Source organism: Mesoplodon mirus (genome assembly GCF_964341445.2).
Source record: "Mesoplodon mirus genome assembly, chromosome: 10".
NCBI classification, from domain to species: domain Eukaryota; kingdom Metazoa; phylum Chordata; class Mammalia; order Artiodactyla; family Ziphiidae; genus Mesoplodon; species Mesoplodon mirus.
Genome location: NC_138986.1, coordinates 37,515,871 through 37,541,869, shown reverse-complemented (window position 1 = coordinate 37,541,869; position 25,999 = coordinate 37,515,871). Strand labels below are relative to the sequence as shown.

The 25,999-nt window shown below is 35.4% G+C and overlaps 1 protein-coding gene across 2 annotated transcripts in view; it reads left to right on the top strand.

Moving 5' to 3' along the window:
* The window catches only part of NKAIN2 (sodium/potassium transporting ATPase interacting 2), a gene marked incomplete at both ends in the record, with an annotated part of 979,365 nt that overhangs the window by 523,910 nt on the left and 429,456 nt on the right, over positions 1-25,999 (top strand). For both annotated transcript variants that reach the window (XM_082633451.1, XM_082633450.1), the window contains one exon: positions 2,186-2,266. In XM_082633451.1, the coding sequence (XP_082489577.1) occupies positions 2,186-2,266 (81 nt within the window). The remainder of the gene's footprint in view (positions 1-2,185; positions 2,267-25,999) is intronic.

Genomic DNA, 25,999 nt, shown 5'->3' with positions numbered 1-25,999 from the left:
CAGTCAATCATGCTTTCATTCTTTCTTACACTCATATAAACCAAGTCACAGGAACTTACAAGCATTTTCTTTTCTCACTTACTTACCCTTAAAGTGGGACCCAGCACTTCATTATATTTCTAAAACTAATATCCAAATCTGCAAAACAACCCAATAAATCTAGATTTTAATATTTAAAAATATTTGTGAACAAGTTTCTACTTTATAATACAGACCAAATTTAGACATCTCATTAGATCTCTGCTCTAAAACTTAAGCTCTACGCCCCAGCCTGCTTAGCTTCCTGACCCTATTTCCAGTATGCAGCCTTCACTTCTCAAACCCCTTCTTTTGTGTTGGATCATTTAGTTTTGCTCTTATTATGTTCTTACAGAGCAGTGCACATATTCAACAGTGAGATGAATGCATCTCCCGGAAAACAGCTGAGTCAGTGTTTATTGCTATATAAACATCATTTAGGGCTCTCAGTCCTCACACTACATGAATGATCATAGAATTCTCATAAAAATCAGATCTGGGATGGGTGGAAGCAGTTCTGCTTCTGAAAATAGTTAAGATTTTTTTCTGTATTGTTCCTCATTCATTGATTGACTTACAAAATATTTACTGAGTACCTGTTTTGTACAGAGTACTAAGTTAGCAACTTAGAGATATAATCATTAATTGAAAGAGTCTTTTCTCTCAAGGAGCTTATCATTGTGCACTGGGGAAAATATGCAAATAATTCGATATAAGACATTTGGAATGAAATTCGAGTAAGCAAGATCTTATTGGAACACAAGGCAGGGATACATCATTTCTAATTGGATATCACTCAAGAGATGATATTTATATTGACTTCTGAAGAAAAATAAAAAAAATTGATAGATAGCAAGAGGAGTACTTAGGGAAAGTAAAATTATTAAAATGAAAATTATTAAAAGATAAAATTATTAAAATGGCACAGAGGTGAGAAATAGCTTTCCATGTACATGGAGCAACAAGTAATCCAATGTGTCCATAATCCATAATGACTTGAAAGATGGACTGAAACGTGTGTCTGAAAATATAACATGGTACAAGATCATGGAGGTCCTTGAACTATAAAATAAAGATTTGGAACTCATATAAAGAATAGGAGCCATTGGTATTCATTTAGCAGAGAAATGACATGGTAGCCTCTTGTTCCATTTTTTTTAAGTTAACACCTGCTGCTTTCTTTGTTTACTTCAACCTTCCACCATGGCCTTTCCAATCCCCCACACTGCTGTTTGGTAAAATCCATAAATTAGTTTGGTTCACCTCTTATGGAAGGTGTTTCACCTCTTCTGTTAGACGTTGCAGGACTACCTTTTCTCATCATAGTTTATACACGTTTCCCATCTTCTTTCCTTGAGCTCAGACTCTATACCCTTTTATGATTTTTGTATAAGAATCATCTCTTTCTAATCTACCTTTTTCACTTGACTTGAATTCAGGGAGAATTTGTCATTGGTCTTTGTATCCTCAGTGTTTTTCTAGCATGTTTCCTTCTAAGGACTTAATAAATTTTGGTTAACTGAATGCTCAGAACTGTGTCTTGGTAACAAAATTTTGCCATTGATGAATAAAGCACACTGAATAGAAGACAGAATAAAATTAGAGATAATAACTAGATGGTCACTAAAGTGGGAGATCATGAGAAGATAAAATAAGAAGGTGAAAGGATAAATGGAAAGAAGATGCCAAAGAGAGAAGCTGATTAGATGGGACAGAGGTATGAAAACTGATTTGAAGATGACCCTAGGTAACTTGGGGAAAGGCTACATGTTATCAAACATTGGGTTGATCTTGCTAAAGGAAGATAAGAGTTCTCTTTTAAATTGGTTGTAGTTGATATATCTACTGGGGCATCATTTTTTAAGATGTCTAGAAACCACAACCATTTCCTCTTAAAACAGAAATGTGGACTACTATTTCTTTTGTCTAAAAACCGGAAAAATTATCCCTAAGCAAGTTTGAGCTGTAATACTATAAGAGTCCATTACAGTGAGGAAAAAAATCAAACTAGAGATAAATGTACATCTCATCCTGTTCCTTAGAAAGAAACAATATCTAGTATTTTCCACTAATCTTAAGATTTGGTGTTCAAAAGTTCAAGTTCTGTTTAAATCTTATTCAGTTGATTCAAAATTAATTATGTTATTTCTCTCTTGCTTTTCTACAGTATGCTGTCTGGCTAGTCCTCTGGGTTACGTGGAATGTGTTTGTTATCTGCTTCTATTTGGAGGCTGGGGACCTCTCAAAGGTAATTTGCCACCTGATTTGCCTGAGTCATCAGTTGTGTGTTAACAAGCCTCTTCCTAAGTAAGGCAGAGTCTCACCCTGCTCTTGTCACTTAGATGCACCTCGAATGAAGGTAAATTGAAAGATGTCCTCATCTATCTCTCTGCATTTCTACCATCAAAGAAACATTTCAGTGTGTCACAAAAATGTCATTTTATTATTTTAAGCAAAACTAAATGAAATATTGATTATTACCGTGACCATACTGTGTACTTTTAAAACACTGACTTGTAAGAGATTTCTGAAGCAGAGTAGGAAGTTTTTCAGAGATAAAATCTTGAAGATTTTTGAAATCACTTAGTTGGCTTATTACTCTGCTAAAGACTTTCCTGACGGGACCCAAATAGCAATGTAATAATTCAAATAATTGGTGGGTTTTAGTTGAATAAAACTGTTACCAGAGGGATATGATTTATTACATAAATGAATAAAATAGACATTTTATTCTAAAATAGTCTAGGAAGGGCTTAAAATACAAACATTTTCATTTAGGTTTCTTTATTTTGTGCTGTCCTTGTATGAGTGTCTGTATGTATGTGTGTTTGCATGTGTCTTGCTATTATATTTCTAACATAAATGCCTTACTATTGAAATAATGCAGGTTGTAGATCTCTAAAACCAACATTCTTCTTCTTTTGGAATGCAATTAACAGCAAATAAGTCAAATGAGATAATCCATTCAAAGTAGCAGTAAATCTTGCTTGAGACTCTTGAGAGGGTTGTAACCTTGTACTTCTTCATATTAACTTTACAAGATAGAGATTGTAAAATGTTCTTTTACCTCTCTATCCCATAGATCAGAAAAACCCTGCAAAGATGTTGATATTTTTAAAACCCAGAGATGATAACCTGCTTTCAAAGGCTAAAAGAGCTAAAAAGTGCTCAGAAACTACTTTTGCAGGGCTATATATCTTGGTGGGTGGGGATGATGGTAATACACATTTATAATCTAGCATACAGGAGTTTCCCAAAGCACTCTGGGCATTTTCAAGTATGTTTATTTATTATTTAACTATGATATTGAGTATAAATAATCTTAACTTTTTTTTCAATTTCAAATGATGAAAGGTAAAGTAAGAGGGTGACGTTATCATATGAAATAGACCCAAGGCTTCTGGAACCTGTAGTTTTATGAGCAGATTTTGGACAAGTCCTTATTGTGGCCCTCGGCAGTGTCTGCTCTGGTGGATGACATTTCTGTATTCTTGCCGGTCATCATACTCCACACTCTCAGCAGCAGACAGTCCTTTCCTGAACATAACATGACCAATGAAAAAGAATTGTTCAGGTAGCTCTAGGAAAGACACTTCATTTTCTGCTTAAAGCTCACATTCCCAGGACTTGAATTCCTTATCCAATTTATATATCTCTGCTGAATAATCCACTTTGTTCAAAGAGATTCCTCACTAAAATGACTTTTAATGATATTTTCAATTTTAAATAATCACCTTAATAATTGGAGGACAGGTATTCAGGCATATTGGCTGAGTAAGATGATCTAGCAGATCAGAGTGTGTTTAATATTAAAAAAAAAAAGAGGGAGAAATCTGAGCCAAGCTGGCTGCACAAATGTGTAATTTTTCTCACTGTTCCATGTGATGACTGCAGACACAAAATAAAGCTTATGATCCCATGACCTTGGACATGGGCATTGAAACCATAACGAGGACACATCCTAAAACATTAAATTTGAAGAGAGTTGCAACCCAAATGACTAAGAATTCTTCTAATGCACACAGGAAGGTAATGACTATCCCATGGCAGTGAAGCAGTTAATAATATTTCCTTTTCTTTTCATCTTATAAATCAAGGCTAGACTCTGAAGAGCACATGAAAATTTAATAATTTCCTTTTAACAAATAATCTAAAGGAAAACCATAAAGGGCAAAGTTATATTGTTATCTGTACTGGGATTTTCCTCCCTTTCCTGCTCAAAGGGTTTGAGAAAGGTATATTTATGCCATTTAATTCTTTAGCTTCTGCAACTGTTTCACATTCTTCAAGTAACAGAGTGCCAGAAATAAGCAATGGTGATTGAAAAATGTACAGATATATGAAAGCTCAAAAATGGGACTCCTGAAACTGCTGATAATACTTAGGTTACAGAATATAAACCACTTTTTTCCCTCACCTCACCCAAAAAATAAAATAATTTGACCATAAGAATTGGTCAGTTTGTTTGAGGCTGAGGGACAAATATGGGAAACAGAATCAGGGAGGAAATTCTGTGGTCTTTATATATGTGAGAGAGAAGTGTTTGTTTCCATAAAACATTTTGTAAAGAAGTGATTTCTTCATAATGAATATTGGCAAGAAATGATAAAAAGCAGTAAAATATTAAGGCAAACTTGAGTTACCCGTTAGAGTTTAGAACTTTTTGTTGTCCTTTTCCAGTGTCTTTTCTGCTTTTTCTGCTAAACTATCTGCCATGTACTTATGAGAGAAATAGATATTAGCATCATTAATGAAGCCAGTGTGTACCTTCAGGAATGAAACGGCTTAATTACAATAATATGGTACACAGGGTTGACCTGGTTGATATTCAATTTTCTTTGTACCCATAATTGTATAGATAATATATTTTTCATAAAAAATTCTGTGTAAATCCAACATTATTATTACAACATTTATTAATATATTTTAATGATTATCCTCATGAGATTTAAGGAAAAATAAAACTAATCAACCAGAGATATTTCTTTTTAAAAATTTTATCTCAATGATATTAATAAAATATTGGGAATGTCATATAAATTAGCACATAATATGGTAGGAACAAATAAACATATACATTGCATAATAACTATTTCCACACTATTTATATTAATGTTTTAGATATTAGTGTTATAACTAAATATCCTGAAGCATCCTACAGATTCTTACTTTCTGAGGTGATATTTTAATAGATGTTCTGTTAATGAAATGGAGATAACATTAACTGAAACAGAGATAACATTAATTTGTAACCCAAAGTGTTTGCTAACTTTGTAGGCAACTGCCTTTGAGCATTAAATGTGACCTGGACTATTGGATTAATACTTTTGAGAATGCCTGATGTAAAAAGTCTTACTGTGTTGTTGGATTATTCTGGTCAATTGTGATTTTCTTGCTCACATATCAAATAGAAATGCAAACTAATCCCAGGTATTAACTGAACTGAGTTATTTTGAAAAGAGAAGACATCTGTTTGTTCTGTAGTTAACTTCAAAGTGCACTGTTAGAAGGAAAACACATATAATATGGTAATTCACCTATTAGATTCGTCACCTGGGAAAACAAAATTTATGAAATAGTTTTTGAATAGTTACACACAGGAAAAAAATTAGTGCTCTTCTGCTATCTGCAAAAAACTGTATTCTGTTGGGTGTGTTATAATTGTAAACTACTCTTAGCTGAAATTACATCCTAACACTTTTCTTTATATGACTATTTTGAGATCTCAGTTTCTACTTTCGTAATTTATGGGCAACATTAGTGAATGATGCACCACCTATCTTTAGAAATAAAATAATTAATTTACAGATCATAAAAGAGTAACCAAGGGATTATTTTACACTTAAATCAACCCAATTTGTTTCTATACTAAGGATGCAGGTATATAACCCTTGGGCTTCATTATATTATCAGAAACTTATATTGTTAAACATACCCTAGAGCAATTAATTATACCTAATGAATGTTTTTAATAGGAACGTCTAGAAAGCTGTCACATTTTAATAATTTTGATAGTTGCTTCTGAGATCTAGATGTACATTTTCATTTAAAAAGGTGGTATGTGGGCTTCCCTGGTGGCGCAGTGGTTGAGAGTCCGCCTGCTGATGCAGGGGACACGGGTTTGTGCTCTGGTCTGGGAAGATCCCACATGCTGCGGAGCAGCTGGGCCCGTGAGCCATGGCCACTGAGCCTGCACATCCGGAGTCTGTGCTCTGCAACAAGAGAGGTCACAGCAGTGAGAGACCCACGTAGCACAAAAAAAAAAAAAAAAAAAAAGAAAGGTGGTATGTAAGAAAGCTATGTAAGAATGTGGCTTATTTATGAAGAGGAAATAGGCAGTCTACCTGAAAAAGAATTCAGAGTAATGATAGTAAAGATGATGCAAAATCTTGTAAGTAGAATGGAGAAAATATAAGAAACGTTTAACAAGGATTTAGAAGAACTAAACAGCAAACAAACAATGATGAACAACACAATAAATGAAATTTAAAATTCTCTAGAAGGAATCAATAGCAGAATAACTGAGGCAGAAGAACCGAAAAGTGACCTGGAAGATAAAATTTTGGAAATAAATACTGCAGAGCAGAAGAAAGAAAAAAGAATGAAAAGAATTGAGGACAGTCTCAGAGACCTCTGGGACAGCATTAAATGTTCCAAAATTCAAATTATAGGGGTCCCGGAAGAAGAAGAGAAAAAGAAAGGGACTGAGAAAATATTTGAAGAGATTATAGTGGAAAACTTCCCTAATATGGGAAAGGAAATAATCAGTCAGGTCCAGGAAGCACACAGTCCCATACAGGATAAATCCAAGGAGAAACACACCAAGACACATATTAATCAAACTATCAAAAATTAAATACAGAGAAAAAATATTAAAAGCAGCAAGGGAAAAACAACAAATAACATACAATAGAATCCCCATAAGATTAACAGGTGATCTTTCAACAGAAACTCTGCAAGCCAGAAGGGAGTGGCAAGACATATTTAAAGTGATGAAAGGGAGAACCTACAACCAAGATTAGTCTACCCAGCAAGGATCTCATTCAGATTCAATGGAGAAATTAAAACCTTTACAGACAAGCAAAAGTTAAAAGAATTCAGCACCATCAAACCAGCTTTACAACAAATGCTAAAGGAACTTCTCTAGGCAGGAAATATAAGAAAAGGAAAAGACCTACAATAACAAAACAATTAAGAAAATGGTCATAGGAACATACATATCAATAATTACCTTAAATGTAAATGGATTAAATGCTCCCACCAAAAGACATAGACTGGCTGAATGGATACAAAAACAAAACCCGTATATATGTTGTCTACAAGAGACCCACTCAGACCTAGGGACACATACAGACGGAAAGTGAGAGGATGGAAAAAGATATTCCATGCAAATGGAAATCAAAAGAAAGCTAGAGTAGCAATTCTCATATCAGACAAAAGAGACTTTAAAATAAAGACTACTAGAAGAGACAAAGAAGGACACTACATGATGATCAAAGGATCAATCCAAGAAAAAGATATAATAATTGTAAATATACATGTACCCAACATAGGAGCACCTCAATACATAAGGCAAATACTAACAGCCATAAAAGGGGAAGTCAACAGTAACACAATCATAGTAGGGGACTTTAATACCCCACTTCACCAATGGACAGATCATCCAAAATGAAAATAAGTAAGGAAACACAAGCTTTAAATGATACATTAAACAAGATGGACTTAATTGATATTTATAGGACATTCCATCCAAAAATGACAGAATACACTTTCTTCTCAAGTGCTCATGGAATATTCTCCAGGATAGATCATGTCTTGGTTCACAAATCAAGCCTTGGTAAATTTAAGAAAATTGAAATCATATCAAGTGTCTTTTCCGACCACAATGCTGTGAGACTAGATATCAATAACAGGAAAAAATCTGTAAAAAAAATACAAATACATGGAGGCTAAACAGTACACTACTAAATAACCAAGAGGTCACTGAGGAAATCAAAAAATACCTAGAAACAAATAACAAGGAAAACATGATGACCCCAAACCTATGGGATGCAGCAAAAGCAGTTCTAAGAGGGAAGTTTATAACAATACAATCCTACCTCAGGAAACAAGAAACATCTCCAGTAAACTACCTAATCTTATACTTAAAGCAATTAGAGAAAGAAGACAATAAAATCCCCAAAGTTAGCAGAAGGAAAGAAATCAGAAAGATAAGATAAGAAATAAATGAAAAAGAAATGAAGGAAACAATAGCAAAGTTCAATAAAAGTAAAAGCTGGTTCTTTGGGAAGATAAAAAAAAAATTGATAAACCATTAGCCAGACTCATCAAGAAAAAAGGGAGAAGACTCAAATCAATAGAATTAGAAATGAAAAAGGAGAAGTAACAACTGACACCACAGAAATACAAAGGATCATGAGAGATTCCTACAAGCAACTATATACCAATAAAATGGACAACCTGGAAGAAATGGAAAACTTCTTAGAAAAGCAAAAACTTCTGAGACTGAACCAGGAAGAAATAGAGAATATAAGCAGACCAATCACAAGCACTGAAATTGAGACTGATTAAAAACCTTAGAAAAAACAAAAGCTCAGGACCAGATGGCTTCACAGATGAATTCTATCAAACATTTAGAGAAGAGCTAACATCTATCCTTCTCAAACTCTTCCAAAATATAGCAGAGTGAGGAACATTTTTTACAGAGCTAGAACAAAAAATTTCACAATTTGTGTGGAAATACAAAAGACCCTGAATAACCAAAGCACTCTTGAGAAAGAAAAGTGGAGCTGGAGGAATTAGGCTCCCTGACTTCAGACTATGCTACAAAGCTACAGTAATCAAAACAGTATGGTACTGGCACAAAAATAGAAATATAAATCAATGGAACAGGATAGAAAGCCCAGAGGTTTACCCATGCACATGTGGTCACCTTGTCTTTGATAAAGGAGGCAAGAATATACAGGGGAGAAAAGACAACCTCTTCAATAAGTGGTGCTGGGAAAACTGGACAGCTACATATAAAAGAATGAAATTAGAACACTCCCTAACACCATACACAAAAATAAACTCACAATGGATTAAAGACCTAAATGTAAGGCCAGATACTATACAACTCTTAGAGGAAAACATAGGCAGAACACTCCATGACATAAATCACAGCAAGATCCTTTTTCACCCACCTCCTAGAGAAATGGAAATAAAACAAAAATAAATGGGACCTAATGATACTTAAAAGCTTTTACACAGCAAAGGAAACCATAAACAAGATGAAAAGATGACCCTCAGAATGGGAGAAAATATTTGCAAACAAAGCAACTGACAAAGGATTAATCTCCAAAATATACAAGAAGCTCATGCAGCTCAATATCCAAAAAACAGCCCAATCCAAAAATAAGCAGAAGACCTAAACAGACGTTTCTCTAAAGAAGATATACAGATTGCCAACAAACACATGAAAGGATGCTCAACATCACTAATCATTAGAGAAATGCAAATAAAACTACAATGAGGTTTCACCTCACACCGGTCAGAATGGCCATCATCAAGAAATCTACAAACAATAAATGCTGGAGAGGCTGTGGAGAAAAGGGAACACTCTTGCACAGATGCTGGGAATATAAAATGACACAGCCACTATGGAGGTTCCTTAAAAAACTAAAAATAGAACTACCATATGACCCAGTAGTCCCACTACTGTACATATACCCTGAGAAAACCATAATTCAAAAAGAGTCACGTGGGGCTTCCCTGGTGGTGCAGTGGTTGAGAGTCCGCCTGCCGATGCAGGGGATACGGGTTTGTGCCCCGGTCCGGGAAGATCCCACGTGCTGTGGAGCGGCTGGACCCGTGAGCCATGGCCGCTGTGCCTGCACGTCTGGAGCCTGTGCTCTGCAATGGGAGAGGCCACAACAGTGAGAGGCCTGTGTATCGCAAAAAAAAAAAAAAAAGAGTCATGTACCACAATTATCATTGCAGGTCTATTTACAATAGCCAGGACATGGAAGCAACCTAAGTGTCCATCGACAGATGAATGGATAAAGAAGATATGGCACATATATACAATGGAATATTACTTAGCCATAAAAAGAAACGAAATTGAGTTATTTGTAGTGAGGTGGATGGACCTAGAGTCTGTCATACAGAGTGAAGTAAGTCAGAAAGAGAAAAACAAATACCATTGCTAGCACATATATATGAAATCTTAAAAAAAAAAAAAAAAAGGTCCTGAAAAACCTAGGGACAGGAATAAAGATGCAGACGTAGAGGACACATGGAGGGGGAAGGGTAAGCTGGGATGAAATGAGAGAGTGGCATGGACATATATACACCACCAAATGTAAAATAGATAGATAATGGGAAGTAGCCACATAGCACAGGGATATCAGCTTGGTGCTTTGTGACCACCTAGAGGGGTGAATAAGGAGGATGGGAGGGAGATGCAAGAGGGAGGAGATATGGGGCTATATGTATATGTATAGCTGATTCACTTTGTTATAAAGCAGAAACTAATACACCATTGTAAAGCTATTATACTCCAGTAAATATGTTTTTTAAAAATGTGACTTATTTAAGCTTTGAGAAATAAAACTGTTCTCTTGTAAACAAAAGAGACAGGAAGAGGATAAAACCTGTCATACAATGTAGGCAATGGGCAGAAATCCTTGAAACCATTTGCAAGTGCTGTGTTAAAAAATGTACTATTACAACAATCCCAGTTTTATTCCTTTTATTTAAAAAATGAATTATTCATTTAAAAAGGTATCTGATATTTAGATATTTTCAGCTCAGCAAAATCAATGTTTGTATCAAAATTTTCTTTTATGATTTCATATGAAAAAAGGTGGTATGGAGAGACATCTCTTATAATCATTTTTAACTTGAATTAATGGTGCTCTTCAAAAAGTAAAGAAATCTGTACAATTATTAATAAACAAAGAATACTTGTGATAATAGATTTGACTAACTTTAACAAATAATCAAGAGGACAATTGATTGGATTCATATTTTTTTGTTTTCTTTTTGTAAAATGCATATAGTCTAAGAAAACTTCAACTGTCATTAAATGTATTAGAAAAAAAATTATTTCTCAAACCTTCAAAATAGATTTTGCTTTTGGATGTAGGATAAATGTCCTACATGTTATTAAGAATTAAATATAATGTAATTTTCCTCCAAAATAGAAATGAACCAACCTTTTGTAATTTGGTCAAACTGTAACTGCCTCTGTTCTCTTGTTTCCTTTAATAGTGCATTGAATTAAATTGCTTATTTTCTTCTTCAGTTTTGTTTGCTTACTTGTTCCACTTTGTTTTAAGGCCCCTAAAGTGAGGAGTCGGATCTTTGGACCTCTCTACTTCTCTGTTTACATTCTTTCACTTGAAAGTGCAGTTCACTGTCATAATTTAAGCTATCATCTCTACACATGTCTGCCAGATCTATATCTATATCTTCAGTCCTGACCTTGTTGCTAAGTTAAAGTCCCACATCTCCAACTTTATGCTTGTGTCATGTCAATTCCATTGTCACCTTAAATGCAACATGTCCAGAAGGATTTATCATCTGCAAAGAATCCAACTTCCTTAATTCACTTTTTACTCAGAAAAGGGAAAAAAGGCCAAGTTTATTGCAAAATATGAATAAAAGAGGAAAAGAATTGTTTTGTATTGGGGGAGGCTACAGAAATCTTTATAGATTGACCATGAGATGAAGCAAGAAATGCATATTTTTTATTATTTATAGTTTGTGTGTGTATTGTAAACCTTGGACTATAACAAATGAAAAATTGTAGAGATGTGCTGAAGTAGTTAGTGATACTTTGGAAATGTAAATGCCTCAACGAGATGAGTTGACCTTTAGAAGATGCTGTACTCTGGGGGCATTTGCTAATTCTGGTTAGGGAAGGAGACTACGAATCCAGGTCTTAAACCCATAGAAGGCTATTTCTGGGCTTTGTATAAATCAGCGTAGTTTTAAGGGAGAGGGCCTCAGGCAGATGGACAAATTTCTTCTTAGAGTATTTGATGAATTCTTTATAAGGCTAAAGGAATAAATGGACAGACCAAAAAACATAGTTAAGTTGTTTGGCAGTCTTACAAAATGGAGACTGAAGATAGGAGAGGGGCTCTGCAGAATAAACTCAAGTTATAGTTGAGAAACATGGAGAACAAGCCAGGGTCAAAAGAGAGGCACACTAAACATTATGGGGACTAAAATCCAGGCTCAGTTCAGCACAGTCCTCGATTGAAATAAGCTGATCAGCTACTACGTTATCTGTCTAGTTTAGGGAAAGGGAAAATATCTTGCTAGAAAGATAGCATTATCTTATACCATTTATTTATATGCATATCGGGCAATTGAAAATTCCTACACATGCTAAAAGAGAGGACCTAGAGCTCTGGGGAGAATTTATGCTTAAATTCATCTTTTAATACTCAAATCATATATATTCTTCATTTGTGTGACAAAATTCTTTCCAGAAACCTTCTCATACCTTTGTCCATGGTGGAGTTGACTAGACCATGAATGGCCATGCCTCTGATTTTACTTTATTTGCATGCATTTTAAAAATTAGAATTGAATTTCCAGAAGCCAAGGATCCTTATTCCTAGGGTAACAAAAGTCTTATATGCTCCATGAAGCTGTCATGGAGAGCCACAAAGATATCTGAGAATTCCCACTTGGATTTCTGCCTTCTTTACTCTTGTGGTTAAAACAGTGGAAACCATTTCACAATTTTGCTGTTTTCTCTAATATTTGAGTTGTTTTCTCTTTCTCTGCAAGAACTAGATGGTTCTAGTAAATTAGCTGCTCTAATTTGTACTTTCTTACTTTAATGTCTTTCCCTTTTGCTGATTTCCCCCTTCAGATGCCCCTGTGGGTGTCAAGAATCCCATGCTTTATTTTGTGGGGCTTAAAAGTGTCTTGGGTATTGAAACGAGGACCTTCCACATAGTGGAATCTCCATGAGCATAAGAAAAGTCTTGGGGCATGAGCAAACATCATTTCTGCTGGATGATTCACAGGCATCATGCATGTAAAATATTGGTAGAAGGTCTTCCCACAGATCAATGAAAATAGTCAGCTTGAGCTCCCTAGAAGAGCAGAATGGTCTCCAGGTATTGACTCCCCTGGGTCTCCATTCTGCTGGCAAAGTTCATTGTGACATCCTCAGAATGCTGACTTAGGTGCTCTCCACATTGAGGAAGATCTGCTACTCATTCAAAGACACACACCCTTCTATGACTGCAGCATCTCTGACTCTATTTTCTCTAGGTTTGGGCTTATACAGTCTTATCTGCTCTCTTTCTAATTTGTTATTAAGAAATACACTATGTGCAGTTTTCCTTACCCAGTCTTTTGTTCAGTTAACCTTTTATTTCCTCATTAATCAAAAGCTTTGGTTTCAAAGCTATTATTTCTGATATGGAAGTCAAAAAAAAATTAAGCACTAACTACTTTTTTCTTTTTGCATTCCTATTAAAACAATGGTAATTCTCTTTGAAGCAAGAAGGATGTCCCTGACTCACTAGGTAAAGTCTGCAAAAGTTAAGTGTGAAAAATAAAAGCACAGAGATTAATATTTCAAGAGAGTATCCTGCTGGAAATAAAAGAAAGAAGATACAAACACGGTCTAAGCCAGTGCCATCCTGTTTGTCTTCAAAGCCTAGTCAGAAATCATTCTAGAACAGCAATTTTTGTTCTATGCCAAATTAAAGCAGCTATACTTTTTATAGGTTTATTATTCACAGAGCCATGTAAAAAATGAAAGAATATGTTTCCAGTAAGAGTTCCAAGGCTTTAAATTTAGAAATATTTGAATTTTTTATAAAAACAATGAAAACCACTATATATATTTTTTAAAACCTTGAAATAATTTATCTAGATTATAGTGATCTCATATTAAGTGGGCTCTTAGATCCTGAAATATTGGCAAAATTTACTTGAGAATTATGTCCAATTCATCATGGTACACCCTCATGTGCTCTCAGTCTGTGAGAACCTTATCAAAATCCCCCTCTTCACTGTGAACCATCATCCTAACATGACCGCTGGAACTCATTTGACACCTAAATTGGGATTGGCAGTTGCCAAATTAGCTTTGGAGGGCAGAATGTCAATCTCTTTGTCTGTGAATTCACTCAGAGACAATTGAGGCTTTGATGAACTGTGGGAAATTATATAAAGATACAACTCGGAGGATATTAAATAGTGAAATAAATCAATTTTTTCTGCTTCTAGCATCCAGGTTTATTTGGCCAGAGAGAGCAAATAAGTGACTATATTACATGCTTTTCATATGGTAACAAACCTCCTCTATTCTGTCCTATAGTTAAAATTTACATGGAAAATGCAGTTGAAGTAGTAGTTCAGTTCACTATAGGTAACCAGGGAGCAATGTTTAGTAAATACTGTTATTAAATGTAAAGCAATACAAAGAAAACTAGACTATTTAAATCTCTTTCCTGATTGAGAACGGCATGAAGAAATTTTGAAGTTGCTTTTCATACCAACATAGCACTCTAAGTGTTACTTCCCCTCCTCCTCTTTAAAGATTTGTTTTTGACATTTAAAAAAAGCAAAATGTGTACACAGCCTGATGCATCCAGAAAAGCAGCTTAAAAGGGTAAAAAGAAGAGGATGACTCACTAATAAACAGCCATTTATAGAGTTATAATTACTTTTTTCTTCCCTTCATTAGCACATGTAACCGGCTAGAGGAATGAGTCTAATGGTAATTGTAGGACTCTAGGGTTTTCACACTCATAGTAGTGTAATATATAAAACTGAAGTAATTAGGAGGTATTTCAAAAAATGTCATCTTTTTCATAGGCATTTTATAAAAACTAGGCATTTTCTAGTGAAGTAGCTGCATTGATACCATAGGGACACTCTGTCCTTTTCCACTCTGCCAGAAAAATCAATAGTGACAGGTCCTCAAATCTTTTATTTGAATCACAAGTGAGAATGAGTTTGGTGCTCTCAATTAGTCCCAAGAGGGGAACCAATATCACACAATTTGGCACACTCTGCAATTGCTCCTGAAGAGAGCTGTAGCTAGCCAGCCACTCCGAGGGGCTAAGGCCCTCCTCGGGGTGTGCCTGGTACACCAGATTCATCAGGCAGCCTGCAAAATGGATGAATTCAAGCTTTTGCACTCCGATTTTATGAGCACTAAAATTAATCCATTAAGCATTTTGTATATCCAGACACCCTACTACTCACCTTTTAACACATTTATATAGTACGTTAACTGTGGCATCATAGTGTGAGGCATAATGAGTCCAATTCTTGTTCTTTGCTTCCTGTTTCCTTCTTCTCAATGGAAAAAAAAAAAAAAGCTGAGTTTAATATTGCCAAATAACCAAATAATTAGTACTGCTGGGTATTATTTTCTCTTAAGTTATTCTTCAGAAAATGTAAAGCCAGAAGCACAGTTTTCAAGACAAAGATAGCTGAATTTTATCTAATAGACACAACGAATGTGAATGAACAGTGTTAAAACCATAAAGTATTAATTGCTTATGAAATAATAAGAAAAGAGTATTTCACTGAAGTCTTCTAATTCTGGAAAGATGGGTCCTCAGTCTGTGACTAATTCCATTGTTTATTAAGAATTCAAGTTGTAGCAGTTTTATGGGTTTCTTTTAGAGAAGTGAGAAAGGAAAAAAACACATCATAAATGTGATTTATCAGGGTTATAACATTTTCCAGGTTTAGATCACTGTCCTGGTTATAAGCATTTTATTTTCTAAATGATTCCATCCTCTTGAGTATTACATAAGATCAAATTTCTCTACAGGGGCACAAGTGACATGATCCATTTGGAAAATGTTATCAAATAGTCAAGCTAAAATACAAATGGAACACAAACTCTAGTATTTTCCCTGATAATTATGGAATTATTAAATCTGAAGACATATTGAAAAAGGAGGGGAAGAAAATAATTCATATTCAGAAAAAAGGAGAAACTGGAATTTATTTGTACTGACAAAGTGATGTAAATGATTATACAAAGTATCATTAATGAAAGAAATTTGGCTTCAGAATTTTATATTCTCACAGTACTTTGTAATCTAAATCATTGTTTGACCATATTTCGACCAACTTTCAAGTTATATTCTCTCAGAATGTGTTAGAAGCAAAAACAACATGAAAAGACAAGACTTAGAGCAGCATATGCAAGCAGTCTGTCTGTGACATCTCTCACCCCTCAGATCTCCAGGGTCTGTTGGATCTGTGATTATTTTTCCTGCAGCTGTCCACTTACTGGAGAGGTGCGCTTCCCAGAGAGAGGAAAGCCAGTCTTTCAAACTCACTAGAAGTGCTCTCCTCAGGATTTTTAATGGTTTGTTTGCTTCTCTAAATTGCTAAACTGCCTTAAAAGCGAGGAACCTCAAGTTTACTTCAAGCTGAAATGAGGGAAACACACTTATACATTTTGGAAAATGTTAAAAAAAATATGCTAATATGAATTTTAAAAAATCCCTATATGTAGTGACTTTACATTAATTTTTTTACTCTATCTTCAGAGTATAACCTCAATTTATGTGTCAAAACTACACACATCTAAATCACTGACAAATATTATTCTTTATCATTATTCTAATTTTTATTCAGTTTTTAATTTCTGTATCTTAAAGTAATAGCGAGGACATGGAAGCAACCTAAGTGTCCATCAACAGATGAATGGATAAAGAAGATGTGGCACATATATACAATGGAATATTACTCAGCCATAAAAAGAAATGAAATTGAGTTTTTTGTAGTGAGATGGATGGACCTAGAGTCTGTCATACAGAGTGAAGTAAGTCAGAACGAGAAAAAGAAATATCATATGCTAGCACATATGTATGGAATCTAAAAAAAAAAAAAATGGTTCTGAAGAACCTACATGTGAGATTGGTTCAAGATGGTGGAGTAGAAGGACATGCTCTCACTCCTTCTTTCGAGAACACCAGAATCACAACTAACTGCTGAACAGTCATCAACAGGAAGACAGTGGAACTCAACAAGAATTATACCCCACATGCAAAGACAAAGGAGAAGCCACAGTGAGACAGTAGGAGGGGCACAATCACAATAAAACCAAATATCATAACTGCTGGGTTGATGACTCATAGACTGGAGAACACTTATACCACAGAAGTCCACCCACTGGAGTGAAGGTTCTGAGGCCCACAACAGGCTTCTGAACCTGGGGGTCCGGCAACGGGAGGAGGAATTCCTAGATAATCTGACTTTGAAGCCTAGCAGGATTTCATTGCAGGACTTTGACAGGACTGGTGGAAACAGAGACTCCACTCATGGAGGGCACACACAAAGTAATGTGCACATTGGGACCCAGGGAAAGAGCAGTGACCCCATAGGTAACTGAACCAGACCTACCTGCTAGTGTTGGAGGGTCTCCTGCAGAGGTGGGAGGCAGCTGTGCCTCATCATGAGGACAAGGACACTGGCAGCAGAAGTTCTGGGAAGTACTCCTTGGCATGTACCCTCCCAAAGTCCACCATTAGCCCCACCAAAGAGGCCAGGTAGGATCCAATGTTGGGTCTCCTCAGGCCAAACAACCAACAGGGAGGGAACCCAGCCCCACCCATCAGCAAACAAGCAGATTAACGTTTTACTGAGCTCTGCCCACTAGAGCAACAGCCAGCTCTACCCACCACAACTCCCTCCCATCAGTAAACTTCCACAAGCCTCTTAAATAGCCTCATTCACCAGAGGGCAGACAGGAGAAGCAAGAAGAACTACAGTCCTGCAGCTTGTGGAACAAAAACCACATTCACAGAAAGATAGACAAGATGAAAAGTCAGAGGGCTATGCACCAGATGAGGAACAAGATAAAATGCCAGGAAAACAAATAATGAAAGGGAGATAGGCAATCTTCCAGAAAAAGAATTCAGAATAATGAAGTGAAGACGATCCAGGACCTTGGAAAAAGAATGGAGGCAAAGATTGAGAACATTCAAGAAATGTTTAACAAAGATCTAGAAGAATTAAAGAACAAACAAACAGAGATAAACAATACACTAACTGAAATGAAAAATATGCTAGAGGAAATCAATAGCAGAATAACTGAGGCAGAAGAACAGGAAGACAGAATGATGGAATTCACTGCTGTGGGACAGAATAAAGAAAAATGAATGAAAAGAAATGAAGACAGTCTAAGAGACCTCTTGGACAACATTAAATGCAACAACATTCACATTATAGGGGTCCCAGAAGGAGAAGAGAGAGAGAAAGGACCAGAGAAAATATTTGAAGAGATTATAGATGAAAAATTCCCTAACATGGGAAAGGAAATAGCCACCCAAGTGTGGGAAGCACAAAGAGTCCCATACAGGATAAACCCAAGGAGAAACATGCCAAGACACATAGTAATCAATTTGGCAAAAATTAAAGACAAAGAAAAATTATTGAAAGCAGCAAGGGAAAAACAACAAATAACATACAAGGGAAGTCCCATAAGGATAACAGCTGATTTCTCAGCAGAAACTCTACAAGCCAGAAGGGAGTGGCATAACATACTTAAAGTGATGAAAGGGAAGAACCTACAACCAAGATTACTCTACCCAGCAAGGATCATATTCAACTTTGATGGAGAAATCAAAAGCTTTACAGACAAGAAAAAGCTAAGAGAATTCAGCACCCCAAACCAGCTCTACAACAAATGCTAAAGGAACTTCTCTAAGTGGGAAACACAAGAGAAGGAAAGGACCTACAAAAACAAACCCAAAACAATTAAGAAAATGGTCATAGGAACATACATATCGATAATTACCTTAAACGTGAATGGATTAAGTGCTCCAACCAAAAGACACAGGCTTGCTGAATGGATACAAGAACAAGACCCATATATATGCTGTCTACAAGAGACCCACTTCAGACCTAGGGACACATACAGACTGAAAGTGATGGGATGAAAAAAGATATCCCATGCAAACAGAAATCAAAAAAAATCTGGAGTAACAGTGCTCATATCAGATAAAATAGACTTTAAAATAAATACTGTTACAAGAGACAAGGAAGGACACTACATAATGATAAAGGGATCAATCCAAGAAGAAGACATAGCAATTGTAAATATTTATGCACTCAACATAGGAGCACCTCAATACATAAAGCAACTGCTAACAGCTCTAAACGAGGAAATCGAGAGTAACACAATAATAGTGGGGGACTTTAACACCTCACTTACATGAATGGACAGATCATCCAAACAGAAAATTAATAAGGAAACACAAGCTTTAAATGACACAATAGACCAGATAGATTTAATTGATATTTACAGGACATTCCATCCAAAAACCACAGATTACACTTTCTTCTCAAGTGCACACGGAACATTCTCAAGGATAGATCACATCTTGGGTCACAAATCAAGCCTCAGTAAATTTACGAAAATTGAAATCATATCAAGCATCTCTTCTGACCACAACGCTATGAGATTAGCATTGAATTACAAGGAAAAAAATGTAAAACACACAAACACATGGAGGCTAAACAATACATTACTAAATAACAAAGAGATCACTGAAGAAATCAAAGAGGAAATCAAAAAATACCTAGAGACAAATGACAATGAAAACATGATGATCCAAAACCTATGGGATGTAGCAAAAGCAGTTCTATGAGGGAAGTTTATAGCTAGACAAGCCTACCTCAAGAAACAAGAAAAATCTCAAATAAACAATCTAACATTACACCTGAAGGAAGTAGAGAAAGAAGAACAAAAAAAACCCTAAAGTTAGCAGAAGGAAAGAAATCATAAAATCAGAGCAGAAATAAATGAAATAGAAGCAAAGAAAACAATAGCAAATATCAATAAAACTAAAAGCTGGTTCTTTGAGAAGGTAAACAAAATTGATAAACTATTAGCCAGACTCATCACGAAAAATAGGGAGAGGACTCAAATCAATAAAATTAGAAATGAAAAAGGAGAAATCATAACAGACACTGTAGAAATACAAAGGATTATAAGAGATTACTACAAACAACTCTATGCCAATAAAATGGACAACCTGGAAGAAATGGACAAATTCTTAGAAAGGTATAACCTTCCAAGACTGAGTCAGGAAGAAATAGAAAATATGAACAGATCAATCACAAGTAATGAAATTAAAACTGTGATAAAAAATCTTCCAACAAAAAAAAGTCCAGGACCAGGTGGCTTCACAGGTGAATTCTATCAAACATTTAGAGAAGAGCTAACACCCATCATTCTGAAACTCTTCCAAAGAACTGCAGAGGAAGGAACACTCCCAAACTCATTCTATGAGGCCACCATCACCCTGATACCAAAACCAGGCAAAGATACTACTAAATAGAAAATTGCAGACCAATATCACTGGTGAATATAGATGCAAAATTCCTCAACAAAATACTAGCAAACAGAAGCCAACAACACATTAAAAGGATCATACACCATGATCAAGTGGGATTTATCCCAGAGATGCAAGTATTCTTCAATATACGCAAATCCATCAATGTGGTACACCATGTTAACAAACTGAAGAATAAAAACCATATGATCATCTCAATAGATGCAGAAAATGCTTTTGAAAAAATTCAACACCGATTTATTATAAAAACTCTCCAGAAAGTGGGCATTGAAGGACTTACCTCAAAATAATAAGGGCCATATACAAACATCATTCTCAATGGTGTAAAACTGAAAGCATTTCCTCTAAGATTGGGAATGAGACAAGGATGTCCACTCTCACCACTATTGTTCAACATAGTTGTGGAAGTCCTAGCCATGGCAATCAGGGAAGAAAAAGAAATAAAAGGAATACAAATTGGAAAAGAAGAAGTAAAACTGTCAGTGTTTGCAAATGACATGATATTATACATAAAGAATCCTAAAGATGCCACCAGAAAACTATGAGAGCTAATCAATGAATTTGTAAAGTTGCTGGATACAAAATTAATGCACTGAAATCTCTTGCATTCCTATACACTAATGATGGTAAATCTGAAAGAGAAATTAAGGAAACACTCCCAAGTACCATTGCAACATAAAGAATAAAATACCTAGGGATAAACCTACCTAGGGAGACAAAAGACCTGTATGCAGAAAACTATAAGACACTGATGAAAGAAATTAAAGATGATACAAACAGATGGAGAGATATACCATGTTCCTGGATTGGAATAATCAATATTGTGAAAATGACTATACTACCCAAAGCAATCTACAGATTCAATGCAATCCCTATCAAATTGCCAATGGCATTTTTTACGGAACTAGAACAAAAAATCTTAAAATTTGTATGGAGACGCAAAGGACCCTGAATAGCCAAAGCAGTCTTGAGGGAAAAAAAAACGCAGCTGGAGGAATCAGACTCCCTGACTTCAGACTATACTACAAAGCTACAGTAATCAAGATAGTATGATACTGGCACAAAAACAGAACTATCAATCAATGGAACAAGATAGAAAGCCCAGAGAGAAACCCATGCACCTATAGTCAACTTATCTATGACACAGGAGACAAGGATATACAATGGAGAAAAGATCATCTCTTTAATAAGTGATGCTGGGAAAAATTGGACAACTACATGTAAAAGAATGAAATTAGAACACTCCCTAACACCATACACAAAAATAAACTCAAAATTGGCTTAGAGATCTAAATGTAAGACTGGGCACTATAAAACTCTTAGAGGAAAACATAGGAAGAACACTCTTTGACATAAATTACAGCAAGATATTTTTTGATACACCTCCTAGAGTAATGGAAATTAAAACAAAAATAAACAAATGGGACCTAATGAAACTTAAAAGCTTTTGCACAGCAAAGGAAACCATAAACAAGATGAAAAGACAACCCTCAGAATGTGAGAAGATATTTGCAAATGAATCATCGGACAAAGGATTAATCTCTAAAATATATAAACAGCTCATGCAGCTCAATATTAAAGAAACAAATTACCCAAATCAAAAATGGCCAGGAGACCTAAATACACATTTCTCCAAAGGTTACATACATATGGCCAAGAAGCACATGAAAAGCTGCTCAACATCACTAATCATTAGAGAAATGCAAATCAAAACTACAATGAGGTATCACCTCACACCAGTTAGAATGGGCATCATCAGAAAATCTACAAAGAAATGCTGGAGAGGGTGTGGAGAAAAAGGAACCCTCTTACACTGTTGGTGGGAATGTAAATTGATAGAGCCACTATGGAGAACAGTATGGAGGTTCCTTAAAAAACTAAAAATAGAATTACCATATGACCCAGCAATCTCACTACTGGACATATACCCAGAGAAAACCATAATTCAAAAAGACACATGCACCCCAATGTTCATTGCAGCACTATTTACAGTAGCCAGGTCATGGAAACAACCTAAATGCTCATCGATAGACAAATGGGTAAAGAAGATGTGGTATACATATACAATGGAATATTACTCAGCCGTAAAAAGGAACAAAATTGGGTCATTTGTAGAGACATTATGCACCCAGAGACTGTCGTACAGAGTGAAGTTAAGTCAGAAAGAGAAAAACAAATATCATATATTAAGGCATGTATGTGGAATGTAGAAAATGGTACACATGAGCCAGTTTGCAGAGCAGAAATTGAGACACAGAAGTAGAGAAAATATGTATGGACACCAAGGGGGGAAAGCAGCAGGGGCTGGGGGTGGTTCTGTGATGAATTGAGAGATTGGGATTGACATGTATACACTGATGTGTATAAAATGGATGACAAATAAGAACCTGCTGTATAACAAATAAATAAAAAAGATAACTAAATTTTCTGTTTAAAGAAAAAGGGCCAGTTTTTGCATTATATGCATACTATCATTCCACTTGTGTAAACATATAGACTTTTGTAGATGTTTACAGTACAAAATATGTTAATGTATGGTTTTACATAAATATAATTTTATAAATATATATTCTAAATGTATGGTATATATATATATATATATATATATACACGTGAACAAATACATGCATTTGCTTATGCATAGAAAGTTCTTAAGATTATGTTTTACATCTTTTTCAAGTTATGACTCACATAGCAAAAAATTGTCCTGCACTCTGAGAGAAACTAGAGAGGATTTAGAAGCATCTATGTGGAAGCTGGGGGAAAAAATTCATGATGTCTTCTTTATAGTACAGAATTATTATAAAATCTATACAGTGTTTGGAATGTTATTAAATACTAAATTTAAGCTTCAAAAATTATTTTCCAATATTTAATTTATTTCTAAGTTTTTTCTTGCTAATACAATTTTTTAATACATGACTTCATACTTGAAATATCTACATGCAATCCCTGATCAAGACCTTTAAAAATGACTGAAGCTAACTTATTTGCACTAATATACAATAAAATTTTTATTGCTTTACAGCTATGCACAAATTTTAACAAAAATGAAAGTCTGTTTTCAGTTAAAAAAGAAAAGAACCTAGGGGCATGGCAGGAATAGAGACACAGACGTAGAGAATGGATTTGAGGACACAGGGAGGGGGAAGGGTAAGCTGGGACGAAGTGAGAGAGTGACATGACTTATATGTACTACCAAATGTAAAATAGATAGCTAGTGAGAAGCAGCTGCATAGCACAGAGAGATCAGCTTGGAGTTTTGTGACCACCTAGAGGGGTGGGATAGGGAGGATGGGAGGGAGATACAAGAGGGAGGAGATATGGGGATATATGTATATGTATAGCTGATTTACCTTGTTATAAAGCAGAAACTAACACACCAGTGTAAAGCAATTGTACTCCAATAAAGATGTTTTAAAAGAAATTAAAAAATAAAACTGGAAAAAACCCTAAATAATAGATCTTTGTTAAAATATTTGAACATTATAGGTTGATTTTCCTATAATGAACTTAAAACAGTATAAAATAACTCCTCATTTTTCTCAGCTTCTTGAAAATATATGGAGTTGGAACATTATTTTAAGCATAAGGAGAACTTGAATGGGGTAAGAATGATGTGATCTAATTTCTGTTTGTGAAATATCACCATGACTGTTGTAGGTGGACAAGAGTAGCAAAATGAAAATCAGTTTGGATACTTTTACATCTAAGTTATAGGGGCTTTTGGCTTGGTTGAGGAGATTGAAGTGGAGATAGTGAAAATATATATGTGGATGCCATTTAAGATTATATCTAGTTCTGCTCTTGGTATGATATGAGTTTAAGCTAGTAGGATTTGCTAATATCTGCTATGCAGGGCGTAGGAAGAGAATGATCAGGATTGACTTTCAGGCTTGTTGTCTGAGCCATTTTGAAGATTAGGTGTTTCTATTTCCTGAGCTTGGGACAGACAGGGGCAGATCAGAAAGGAATATGTGTGCAGAACCTGTTGCTCTATTTTGTCCCCATTATATCTGAACTTCCCATTCGACATCCCAAGTAAACAATAAAATATGCGAGTCTTACATTCAAAAGAGGTACTGAATTGTAGACATAAATTTGAGTCATCAGTATATAGTTGGAACTTAAAGGCACATGAAAGAATGAGACATCTTAAGAAAGACACATAGAGAAAGGAAGAGAGCTAAGGACTGTGCTTTGGGGCTCTAAACTTTGCAGCTCTGGCAGAGGAGGATCCAGAAAAGGAGACCAAGGAGGAGTAGACTGTGAAGTAGGAAGAAAGCCAGGAGACTTTAGTGTCCTAGAGGTTAGGTTAAAAGAAATAAGATGTCTGGAAGATAAATTGTGAGAAGAGTGAGGATTGAAAACTGCATATTAAATGTGGCAAAGTGGAAGTTACTCTTTGCATACAGTGGTTTTGGTGGAATAGTAAAGAAAGCTTTATTAAAGGAGCTGAGGTGAGGAATTGAAGATAGTAAGAAAAGCAGCTTGTTCAAGGACTGTTGCTATAAGAAGCATAGAAACAGAGCTGAAGCAAAAGAAACAGGACAGTCTAGGGAGGTTTGTGTTTATATGTTTTGTTGAATGAAGACATAGGAGAGTGTTTGTATGCTGATAGAAACAATCTACTGAGAGGGAGAAACTGATTGGTCTAAGAGCTAAGTTCTTGAGTAGCTTAGAGAAGACAGGATCCAGTGCTGAAGTGGAGGGTTTGACCTTAGATAGGAACAGGGATAGTGCATCTATTTCAAGGAGAAAATACAGAGCTTATGGGTATAGATGCAAGCAACCTCATAGATTTGGCGGTGAGACAATAAATTCTCTTTTAATTGCTTCAGTAAAATAAAAGGCATGAGTCATCAATTTGAGTGGTAAAAGGGTAAGGAGTTAGGGTTTTGGAAAAAAAGGGGGAAGTGTATAAGAATGGAGTGACCCAGAAGAATGGACTGAACATTGATTTTCTAATCATAGTGATACAGATATGCTGAGCCATCAGCATGGTTGACAAGTGTTACTTATGACCTGTGAAACTCATAGATGCCTGCTAGTTAGATTGAGCAGCAGTGCTGTAAGCCAACACCCATCCGCCTTTAACTGTTACTGCATTAGCACCATGCTCTTTTGAACCAATTAAGCAAATTAGATTCAGAGAACTGACTAGTGAATAAGCTTTTTTAGCATCAGTTTTCTGTATTTGTTCTTTGCATACAAGGTTTTAAGTCATGTTTGTTTTTAAACAAGTTATTAGTAATTAAAAGGCAACTTTAAAGTGTCCTGTCATAGATACAATTAGAAATTGGGACAAAGTGGTGTGTTATGTGCAAAGATTTAAAAATGTTTTATACACACACACACACACACACACACACACACACACACACACATACATATATATATGGGAAAAATATGTGGTAACTACCCAAATGTCCAAATGATAGAGAATATTTTAATAAATTATGAATTACCCATATGTAGCTTATTTTACAGTCTTTTTAAAATCAGAAAAACAATTCTAAAGCTATAATAATAAAGATACTTTGTAGGAAAGCATTTAATACAATGGTGTGCAAGGCACCTTCTGAAAAGACTTCTGCTGGGCTCCCCGGCCCCTTCCTACCTCTGTGCACCGTGCA